We start from the raw sequence: 12,058 nt of genomic DNA, 5'->3' as shown, positions 1-12,058 counted from the left end.
AACGTTCCCGAGGGAACGTTACCGGGTGGGAACCTTCAGAGTATCCCCACCATGGATGTATTGCAAGACCCATGGTGCCATCCAGGTCTTATAATACATCCATGATCCCTACCATGGATGTGTAATAGATCTCTACAGGACCGGCCCGGGGCTTTAAACCACGGATTTAAAACGGCAACAGCAACAACATTCAGTTTGAAGCTTTAGAGCCTAAAGTCACATTGGAATCAACATTTAAAAAATCATAACCAGGCAAAAATATTACGTTTAAATTGTCTTTTAGGCATTTTTATGATATGGATGCTGCATGTGACAGATAACTACAACTCATCAGATAAAGTTATTACATTTACTTTCTGTCATTGAGAAGCATATTTGTAAGCCTTGCCATCTTTAAAAAAAAAACAAAAAACAAAAACAAAAAACTGCGCAGTGCTGTAGTTATGCGTTATGTCCCATCATTGCTCTTTCTATTTTTCACTGTTCTGTTTCACAGATATTTGATTTGAAAATGAAAAATATATCAAAATTATTTTTTATAAAGATTTAATTTAAATGATGAATGCCACTCGACATTTAGCAAACTGTACACTGAGCTGCAATACCACGAGTGGCCACTGGAAATAATTGGCTGCAAGGCTGAGCTCTCCAGGTCTTATAATACATCCATGGCTTTGACATACATAGCTAAATGTCTATACCAGCATTATGTTCATACATATTTACTTAGTGTTTGAATAGTATGTCATTAATGCGCCACTATCTTACCAGCTGATACCAGAAATGTGATCGTCGTTCACACAAATAAAAATAGAAAATGTCATTCACAGCTGCAGATATGGTTTCTTACTCATACTGTGCAATCCATCTTCATCCAGTTGATTCTATGAAGAATCCGCTATTTGTAATGCACATTACATACAAAAACGCAATTCAAAGTGCTTCGCATAATGTTTTAGAAACATTTCAAAAAAGAAAAAAATCCTTAAAAACGTTAAAATGCTAATTAAAAGAATAGGAAACCTAGATCTGGACACTTAAAAATTAGTTACAATAGCCCATGTTAAACTTAGTACAAACTCATAATCGAAAATGAATGGAATACCATACCATATCAGTTGGCCAACCAAAAATTTGCAGGTGTTTGCGGTTTATGTTATGAAAAACATGCTATCTGATAAGTAGCATACCATTGTCACAAAATTTGCAACATTTACTGCTGCTGCTATGGTTTCTTACTCATGCTGTGCAACACATATTGAAATGTGCTGTCGCCTAGAACACAAACGATCTATGCACATATACAAAGTCTGCAATTTCTCTTATTGTCAGTAGTATTTGTTGCAAGACAAAAGCACATGAGAGAATAGAAACAAGGCCATAACCATGATTATGATGACCTTATTTTGTGTTTTTTTGACCCTATTTTGTATAATGACAGACATTTTTAATCTGCATTTTAATCTCCATCTGGATCCAGATCTATATGAAAATACACATAGAGATCAACACTAATCTGATACATAGCCAGATTCACGTTAATGTAATTAAATTAAATAAAAAATTAAAGCAAAAATTAAAAAAAAAAAAAGGTGAAAATCTTCAAAAACGCCCTAATTCCTAACATTTAAGTGGATCTGGATCAGTACTACAAACAAATGCTCACATTCACCAATTTGGATTGAAATCTGAGATAGCCATTGCTTCTAGTTAAAAACAATCTGGAAAATAACCTTTCTCAAATCTGCCAGAACCTAGAGAAGAACTATATTTCCCTCGAGCTGGGGAGGTTTCCTGCATTAATGAAAACTTTAGGCTACATACATCCATAATTTCACAATGCATGCACTGTAATTTTTCTTTTCCAAGAGCAAAACAAGCGACAATATAATAGAGATAGACAGAGAGATGAAACTCGGTTCCGAATTAGCTTCCGCGGATCAACAATAAAATGCCCTCCAGAGCAAAACACTATGTTGTTTGACTGTATTGTTTTTTTTATTATGAAAGGTTCTGACCGGAAGTCCAGCGTTTACTGTGATGTGCAGCATCTGTGCGGTGAGGAGAGCGGCTGAGCGCCACCGTCGGCAGAGGCGCACTCTGCTCCAAATCATCATGGCTTAGGTTAAATACTGGAGACGCGTATCTGTTCTCATCTGAAGCTCAGTCTGTACTTGTGCAAAGTCTTCAGTCGTGACCTGGCGAACAAAACGGGACTCGCTCGCTGCCACCAAACAGTTTGTTGTCGACTGTCTGGCATTTATTCGGGATTAAAATGGTCATCAGGGTTTACATCGCCTCCTCAACTGGCTCTGTCGCGGTGAGTGTTTGTGGCAGTCCCTCAGTGTAAGCGGGCGTGCTGACAGGTGTGTATACTGAATGCAGGCGTATGGAAACTCAGCCGAAGACCGTATGTACATTGTGATAGGAGGTTTTCTGCAGTTCTGTGGTCTGGGCAACGTTCAGCCTGTTGAATTTGCATTTCACAAACAGGATTGCGTTAAATATTCCAACTGGTGGTATAGTCTTGGTTGCAACCCCACCTGGACTTTAAAGGTGGAGAAGCTGGAAAGATGGCAAATTCATGTAAAACAAACGTGTGTTTGGTGTGTATACAAATCATGAGTAGTCCATTTACATTTCCTAAGAATGTATGTGAGTGTATATATGAACTATGGCCTCATAAATGACGTTAGAATCAAGGTTTGAAACAGGTAAAACAAAATGAACATTGTAAGGCTTGTAAATCTTATCTAGAGCAGATTTGTGTTGCGTGATTGAGGAGAGGACTGATGCTCAACAGATATTACAATAAGAGTATTTAAAAAAACAAAACAAAAAAAAACTGAGGGATAGTTGTGGTGTTATGGTCTTGAGCTTCAGAGACATGGTTCTAGTCATAAGCGTTAAGTTTTTCATTGAAACCATTATCAGGAGCAGGTAAAAGTGTAAACCTTGGGAACAAGGGCACTTCCCTTTTTTTTTAAAGTAGCTTTATTCTTACATGTATTGAATGACTGTGGATTTCCCTCCTCTAGAACCACCTCACTGAACCTTTGAGAGATGTTCCTTTCAACTTGGTCAACCCCTGAGTAATTCTAGGGAGGTGTTCCCACAGCTGCACAGCGGTATCCTGCTGCCAGGCTATTCTCAACACATAAGACTGATTTATGTCAGTATACCTGGGACATATAGCCGACTTTTTGTCTTTTGTGTTGCTGAAATGATTAAGTAGCCCATCAGCAGAAAGTTGCCTGTTTTGATTACCAACTAAACTAATAATCAATTAAACTTAACATTCTCTAGTTTTAGCTTCTCATACAGAAGAGGATTTTGTGCTTTTCAGTGTTTTTTATTTTTATTTTTCATTATAAATTAAATATGTTTTGGATTTGGACTGTTGGGTCAACAAAAAAAGACATTTCACAATGTCATTTTGGAGTCTGGGACATCGTGATTTCTACTTGTTACTATTTCCTGACACTTCAGAAACTTACCAAGTAATGGATTTATCAAAAAAAAAAAAAAAGATATTAATCAACAATGAAAATATTACTTAGTTGCAGCTCCAGTCTTATAAAGCCTCTTGGCAAACAACAGGCCCATGCCATAGGGAGGGTCCAGCTGATACTGAGTTTGAGCAGAAAATCATCAAACAACACTCTTGCTCGGATGCTTTAAGACTTAGGTAATGGTACAAATGAGTAATATATTTATTTTATCATGCTCCTTCTTAGTAGAAGAGGGCAGCGCAATCTTTTAGCATTTACACAGGAGTTATTTTTAACACCGTTGACACATACATTGAAAACACAGACACTCTTTCCCTCTCACACACAAAGCACATTCGCAAACGCTTGAATAGGTCCACCATTTGGGTCAGTTATGTGAGTGTTGAGCTCATGTGAATGTAATTCACTCTGAATGCTTTTGAATTGAGTTACAAGTGATTGAATAAAGAGGAGAGGTGAGGCTGGATCCCTCAGCTGATTTAAAGTGAAGTGGATGTGTGTGTGTGTACAGAAAAGAAATGTGTGAGATGGAGATGGAGGAAGACAGTGTTAGAGAAGGTGAAGCCAGGAGCTGGAGTGGGTAAAGCTTACAGGCGCAACAAATGCAGGACTTGAGGGAAAAATGATGATCAAGAGACTTCAGTTCACTGTCCCCATAAAATGAGCAGTTCACAGCAGATTAGTGGGGCGGAAATCATCAGCACAGAATGAATGAAGTGCAAATTAGGTTATCCCCCACTCCTCACTAGATGTGTGTCAAGTTCAGTCCCATCAAATTTGTCATTTTATAATAATTATGATATAATAATTTCATCATATTTTCCTAATGATTATTACGAATGTTGGTTTTGAGTTAAAAATGGTCATAACCATATATCCTCACATTAACTGATCTAATAACTAGTAAAATTTCCAAACCATTGTTCTCTGTTGTCCATGGCGGGTGTAATTTATTCATTTTTGTTTTAATTTTTTTTCTGTCACAAGTCCTCCATTTCTCCCCGTCTCTTTCTGCCCGTGGCTAAAGGATTAGTTGTCTCTTAACTCTGAACTAATCCCTGCATTTCAGAAAGTGCTCTCAAACAATGCATGGATACTCATATACTGCAATTTGACTGTGTGCATGTCTTTAATCCTACATGCACACGCACTCCTACACAAATCTGGACCCATCCATCCCCTGACACACACACACACACACACACACACACACACACACACACACACACACACACACTCACTCACCGGGGGCCACCTCTTTCATAATTTATAGCCATGCTGCTTGGCTTTCAGCTCAGAAGAAGACCCATTCATTAATACTATGTTGTTCACCAGCAGTGGGACATGCAGTATTATCTCAGACTATAAACTAACAGCGCTTCTGTATGACTAGAACAAACAGGCATTTTTCTCTTTAAAGACAGTCAGTATTCTTGTAATTGATTTACTTTCTTGTGGGCTTCAAGATAAAGCTGTTTTATCTGGGTGTGTGTGTCTATAACTGACTGTCCAGAACAATCCCTCACTGTCTGTAAGGTAGAACAATAGCTCCATTGTGGCGGGCAGCAGCCCTAAAATAATGGGCACACATGCACATGTATATACACAACTAAGGAAAGAGGGAAGACATCATTCGATGATAATATTCAGCCACAAAATAAATGCCCTTGTTTATATTTGTTCACAATGTCTAATCAGGTTTTTGTGATGCTAATGTCTGTTCCAGCATATTATTGAATCTGAGTCACGACAGGACAGCAATAGTTTTCATAATGGATGCTAAAATAGGAATGAAAAAGGACGAATAAATATACAAAGAGTTGCATGTAGAAACCATGACAACAATTGGATTTTATAAATAACACAAGCTAGATGTGAATGAAACAGAACACAAAACAAAACTGTTGAAGTTTGCTAAAATAAAATATTCTTTCCCCAAGATACTTGTGCACTGAGAGGAGAAGGATATAGGCACTCCACAGTAATAAGTCCAAGACATTTAAACTGTGTCTCTGTGTCTATTGTGTGTTTACGACGTACCGTGGGAGTTTTCTGCCTTCTAAAATTATCCTGTGATTTTTTTTTTTTTTCTTTTTTTCATTTTTTTCACAGAATTTATAAACACTAACATGCAGTTTCACTCACACAAACAGAGTCATGTTATCCCAGAGGACATAGGACGATACCACAGGGAGCTGTTGCATCCATCCCATAGACCACAGCTGGGAAAATTGACTATGTAACTTTAGGATGGGGTTCCTTTTTACTGTAAATGCACTTGCAATGCAATGTACATTTAAGAATATGAATGATAAACATAGTATTTTATAGATGCATTGAAAAATAATAATCACTACAGCCTATGTCCTCTGAAGTCTGGTAAACTGTATTGATGTAGGTGGAAGACATACTGAAGGAAAAGGATGTCAGCTTCCTGATTTCAAATCTAATCTCCTTCACTAGTCAATATAATCCTCCTTAATGTCCCTATTACCAACTGAGCTGCTGTGTCGTCAATACATGCAGTACGCCTGTGTGTGTGTGTGTGTGTGTGTGTGAGAGAGTGTGAGTGAGTGAGTGTTTGACTGAGTGAGAAGCTCTGCTCTGTTTCGATGGGTGTCAGCTTACTAGTTGTCATTACAGGAGTGCATTGAACTCCCAACCTCTGGGCCAGGAGCAGTATTCAGAGACAGAGGGCATGCCACACACACATAGTGTCTACCTGCACTTTATGTAAATGTACGCTTGCTCACTTTAGCTGTAACCCTGTTGTTTGCCTTTCTATGAATTATTTTAAATGTACATCTTTATTTCCCCCTTCCCTCATTTTCTACCCTTCTTTACCACCTTCCAAACCAACCCTCTTCCACCTTGTCCTTCTTTTATTCCTTTTGGACCACAGGTGAAAAAACATCAGCAGGCTGTAGTGGGTTTCCTGGAGGCCAATCGACTCAGCTTCCAGGTAATAGACATCACCATGCTGGAGGAGCAGAGGCTATGGATGTACCGCAACATACCCCGGGACAAGCTGCCAGAGAAAGGGAACCCACTGCCTCCTCAGATCTTCAATGACGATCGCTACTGTGGGGTATGATGGACATCAGCTTATAGTGTTTAGAATGAGCAGGTAGTTCTGCACACTTGGAGACAGTGTTGTTGTTTTTTGCACAACTGATCTTTAAAGGAACTGTTTGGAGTTGTGATTCTTCCACACCAAACTGCGATGTATACAGTGCATTCAGAAAGTATTCAGACCCTTTCACTTTTTTCACATCTTATTATGTTGCTGACTTGTGGCAAAATTATTTAAATTATTTTTTTCTCTGATCAATCTACACTCAATACACCATATTGACAAATTTATTAAAAAGAAAAACTAAAATATCACATTCACATAAGTCTTCAGACTTTACTTTGCCATCTTCTCTGAAAAGTCCCTTAAATTCTGACAGGTTGGATGGGTACTGTCAGTGGACAGCGATTTTCAGGTCTCTGTGTGCTTCCCATCATTGCCTAGTTGGAAGATGAACATCGGCCCAGTCTGAGGTCCTGTGCACTCTGGATCAGGTTTTCATTCAGGACATCTCTGTACTTTGCTCCAATCCGTCAACTGTGACTGAAAAACACCCCCATAACATGATGCTGCCACCAATATGCTTCATTGTTGGGATAGTATTGGGCAGTGCCTGGTTTCCCCCAGACATGATGCTTAGAATTGAGGCCAAAGAGTTCAATCTTGGTTTTATCATACCAGGCAATCTTGTTTCTCACAGTCTGAGAGTCCTTTAGGTGCTTTTATGTGAACCCCAACCAGCTTTCATGTGTCTTTTAGTGAGGAGTGCCATAAATCCCAGATTGCTATAGTTGTGCAATAATTGTTGTCCTTCTGGAAGTTTATGCTATCTCCACACAGGATCTCTGGAGCTCAGCCAGAGTGAGATTCAGAACAGGAAGCACATCAGTTGCATCCAAGAGGTACAATAAAATATCTGCACAAAGGGAAATATGATGAGCTGTCCCTTTGATTATGATGGGAGATATGGCATTTCCTTTACTGACTGGGCTAATGGTTCCTGACTGGGCTACTTCCAAAAGAGAGTAAGACACCCAGGAAAATCCAGAAGCCCTGGCTAGTCATGCTTGTTAAAACAGATTTGGGTAAACCAGGGTGAACAGTTTTGATATAAAGAGGAATAAAGCATGCAAACCATTTTTATAAAGGTTGGTCCAAGTGTCACAAAGCTGCCCATAATTAACTCAACTTCCTGTAATCGAAAGCAAGCAAGAAAATCCAACCAATCTAACTGTGAGAGTACTTCACAACTACAACAACAACGTCACAGTTCAAAATTCATTATGACCAGTAACGAGCACACTCGATGGAAAGAACCAACCTTGAGCGAGAAGTTAGTAGAGTCAAGTAAGGAAGGACCTACCAAGTGAGATAACTCAGAGAGCCATTCAGAAGGAATTCCATCCAGACTAGGGGATTAAGATTTTGGCATTGAATCAAGAGCATGTTTAAGTTCTTTTAAGGTAACAGGGGCATCTTGTTGGGAAGACTGCAAAACTGAAAGAGAAGATAAGTTCAAATAGTTCAAAGGGCAGCAGTCTTCTGAGGCTTAAGAAGTATATAAGTTAGAATAAAAGGAGGTCCAGGGTTGATTAATACCAGAAGGAAGTGTACATAAGAAACCGTTGATTGTTGCAGCCTTAATGACACAAAGGTCTAAAAGGTGTTAAGGTAAAGTGGTAATGCCTAAAAGGTCTTTCTACTAATAGATAGAATTTGTGTTGGGTTTTCAAATGAGGACACTCAGCCTGTGGAGAAGTAAGACCCCTCTGTGTTGATTTGGAAGAGGACAACATTTTCTACCCGTCCTCAGAATAATTTCACTTTGTTGGGATTCAAGAGGAGCTACTTCACAAACAGTTTTCTCAAGTTTCTCTCCACGGGTTCTGTCCAAATGCAAAGCTTGCCAGTTTATGTCCTCCACTGATTGCACACTACTCTGTAATCCTGTTGTAATCCAGTTTCATGGATGGGGCAGATTATCTGCTTTGCCTGTCGTCACTCTCACTGGCCAAGGTAATCCAACATTACTCTGCAATGTCACGGTCACTGAATTATGTTAAAAGCAGCAGTGAAAGGGCTATTTGGCAGCGATATTTACAACCATCTTTCAAATTTACAGCCTAGAGATTATGTAACACTCAACATCCTCATTTTTTTGTCCTTTCCCCCTCAGGACTATGAAGACTTCTTCCAGTCAAAGGAGGACAACACTGTGTTTGCATTCCTTGGGCTCAGTTCCCAACCGTCAGTGAAAGTGAGTGAACATACATACACAGAAGTGCGCTGCTGTCTCTGTGTTATAAGTCATGCAGCCACCCACCTTGCTCAAAGACTAAACACTGCACCATTTCTCAGCTCTAGGTTCTGCGAGCTGCCTCTGAAACATACGACTTATTGCCTACTGGTATTTTATGATTATCAGCTTTTTTTTGGTGGTAAAAGGAGAAGTCAGAACTTCTAGATTCAGCAGCCTTGTCTCCTCCCACCAGAGTTAACTGTAGTAATCAGATGACCTGGAAAATGTATCCAATATGCATCTCTTGTTTTCAGAGCTTAAACTACAGTGGTGTTTTTGGAGTTACAGGGGCCATTTGATGATGCAATGGTCAAACACCAAAGGGACTCATTTCCATTCATCACTAGGGAGCACTTATTTGATTCTCCTCTAGTCACATCCTTTTTCTGTGTCTCTTCTAGAGGTTCATTAGATAATTCAGTTAGAAGTGATTTGATTACCTATACACTAGCAGGATACTGCAGATACATTCAGTCTGGAAATGTTCCTGAGTTTGATGTTAAGCGGGGATATCTTGCTTTAATGTTCAGTGCATAAAATCTAAGAATAACTTAGAGGTCACAAAGTTCAATTTCATGAATTGCAGATAAAGTAAATGAACAGGTAATTGGACTAATTGTTGTTTTCCCCCAACCTCTCCAGGATTCAGAGGCATAGATCAAACTGCTGGTGTTTTGAGGTCCAGGGAACCTTAAAATATGAGAACACAAATTGCATCACTTCTTGTGTTGCATCTGGTTCTTAACCATGATCCTCCTGCTACGATGCCAGGACTTTGCCAAACCTCTCAGCCCACACAGATTTCTGACCCTGAGTGACCTCTCCTGACTTTAAACAACATTCCACCAACACTGAAGTGTCTGACTCTAAAGAGGCCACTGAAACTTAATCAGAGAAGAAGGGGGTTAACTTTATTATGGATGCATTTGTATTTTCTTTTCATGTTTAACACACTGTGACAGCAAACACTGTTTCCAAAATGCAGTAGCATAAATTCTGTGCAAACTAGAAGACAATGTAGCAGGTTTTTGCGTCAGTAGAGCGGTTGCTGTGGGTCAGTGAACAATGCAGTGGACAGGGAAGAAATTATCAGGTGCAGCACAAGCCAGGTGGCTGTATTGTGTGTGCATGCCTTAGTGTGTGTGTGTATCTGCCTCAATCAGCAGCTGGTAATGAAGGCTGTGTTAAGTGAAAGGGAGGGTAGCACTTGATGCAACCTGAAGCAACCTGTGTGTGTGTATGTGTGTGTGTGTGTGTGTGTGTGTGTGTGTGTGTGTGTGTACACATGTGAGGATGCTTTCCCAGAGGTGACAGTGATACTGCAGCTTAACACAAAGCAGATGAAATTGCAAAGAGTCCTGAATCATATTAATAATCACACATAATATCATTACCAGCATTTATTTTTAGCTTGTAGTCACTATCATCAAATAAAACATACCTTACTCTTGTATCATTCCACTGCCAGCTTGATCAAAGTACATGATTGGCATTAATATCTATGTTTTTCTTATTGTCTCCAAAACATGTAAAAAGACCAAACGAACTATGTATTATCTCTCAATATGTTCTGACTTTCCTATCATGTCTCTGGCACTCTGTCCAAAGCCCAGTTGTTCAAAATGAAGATACAAATCTTGAGAAACAGGTTTCTAACATAGAATTTCATTTTAAAAAAAGACCCAGTCATTGAACAACTGGTCACTGTAGTTTTTAACAAACATTGCTCAAACACATTTAGCTCTCGAGCTTTAGTACTGAGTATTTATGGCAACAGAATGGTGTATGTGGGATCGACCCAAAATAAACTAACAGTGCCCAGGTTTATTTATAATGAAAAAACATGTCACCTGGTGTAACAGTATAGCTCACTGATGTGTTTTCAAAGTTTCTGGACAAGGATGGAGCTCTATGGCACAGAGGAATAGGATGTTTCACGCTTTGGCAACTCAGGCGGCACTTGTTTGGTCTCTCTGTGGGGTTTGTTGACAACATGAAAAAATATAGATTGTCACTAGTTTTATCTTCTAATCAAGACAGCTACAGTATATAACTGAGCATAGTTACAATCAGGGTCATGTAGATGACAGGAGTACACTGTGCAGATCACTCCAAGAGGATGTAAGAAATATGCATCTAAGAAACAACTGCTTTGAGATAATCAAGTAGCAAAGTTCCCAACCTCAGCTTTCCCTGTTGTGCCTCCATTTTACACGCAACATTTCCAAATGTCTGAGTAAACATTTGCTGACATGTGAGCAAACTGCCACTTGTGTGTTTTGTTTTACACATTATGAAATGAACATAGACTGACTCATCAGGCAACTCTTAGTCCGGGCCTCAAATCTGTATTCTGTCTCTCCTTCATGCTGACACTAAGTCCTATTAAATCGTCTTGGTTGGGTGGTTAACAGATCCCTTTATGTTTACACATGAATGGCACACACAAACACAGACACCCTCACTAGCCATTTTCCCTGAATGTAGTGCCATCTGGTGAAAGGATACATCAGTTTTACTTATTTCAAATCAAACACCGGATATTACATATTATCACCATTGACGCCGACAACATTCCATTTTTCCTAACTCGTATCTTTTATTGTAAAATCACGGAAGCTAGTGTCTGTCTTGTGAATTTTTGTGAATGGTTACTAACAACTCTGTTGGACCACAAGCTGACTAAATGTACTTTGTTTAACATCTCTCCGCCTGTGACTACATTATGGTTGATTTGGTCATTTCTTCTGTTTGTAACAGGCACAAGAGAATTGTACTCAGTGACACATTTATGTATGGGTTATTTTGCACAACAAAATAAATTACAATATTTTATGTTTATTTGCCTCTGTGTTTTTTTTTATGAGCATATTATTGTTCAAGTGATGTTTGCATATCAGAGATCAGTCAGTATAAACAGCTGAAAATGTAAAAGATGACATCTTTTTATGAGACGATCAATCTGGAGTGGGTAAGGCACATTGTTCTCTGCCATGCAGAAAACCCAGACTGAGCTGAACTGAAGGCAAAATTTGGGAAACACATTTTCAAAAGCTGTGTTGATTGTGTGGTGTCATGAAGGCCTAGCATACATACAGAGTCTGAATGAACTCACCACCTCTTAGATTGCAGTGCAATGGTTGGAAAATGTGGATAAAGAGGTTGGACTCAGAC

At 39.2% G+C, this 12,058-nt stretch overlaps 2 protein-coding genes across 3 annotated transcripts in view; both read left to right on the top strand.

Annotated features, from left to right (window-relative positions):
* rps12 (ribosomal protein S12) overlaps nucleotides 1–12,058 on the top strand; it is a 177,963-nt gene that overhangs the window by 144,404 nt on the left and 21,501 nt on the right. The window lies entirely within an intron of this gene.
* sh3bgrl2 (SH3 domain binding glutamate-rich protein like 2) lies at nucleotides 2,044–11,725 on the top strand. Its single transcript, XM_071479079.1, has 4 exons — nucleotides 2,044–2,320; nucleotides 6,415–6,600; nucleotides 8,762–8,842; nucleotides 9,527–11,725. Exons 1-4 carry the CDS (start codon nucleotides 2,276–2,278, stop codon nucleotides 9,539–9,541), a joined length of 327 nt encoding a protein of 108 aa, XP_071335180.1. The 5' UTR covers nucleotides 2,044–2,275; the 3' UTR covers nucleotides 9,542–11,725.

The sequence above is a fragment of the Trachinotus anak genome, unplaced genomic scaffold (assembly GCF_046630095.1).
Source record: "Trachinotus anak isolate AG129_WGS33_773 ecotype Australia unplaced genomic scaffold, CSIRO_AGI_Tana_v1 ptg000005l, whole genome shotgun sequence".
Classification (NCBI taxonomy): Eukaryota; Metazoa; Chordata; class Actinopteri; order Carangiformes; family Carangidae; genus Trachinotus; species Trachinotus anak.
Note: the sequence above shows the minus strand (reverse complement) of the source record. Positions and strands in the feature narration are given on the sequence as shown.

Coding starts and splice junctions, on each gene's coding strand:
- sh3bgrl2 (XM_071479079.1), top strand. CDS start 2,276: ATGGTCATCAGGGTTTACATCGCCTCCTCAACTGGCTCTGTCGCG. Junction 2,321..6,414: donor CCTCAACTGGCTCTGTCGCG/GTGAGTGTTTGT, acceptor TTTGGACCACAG/GTGAAAAAACATCAGCAGGC. Junction 6,601..8,761: donor ATGACGATCGCTACTGTGGG/GTATGATGGACA, acceptor TTTCCCCCTCAG/GACTATGAAGACTTCTTCCA.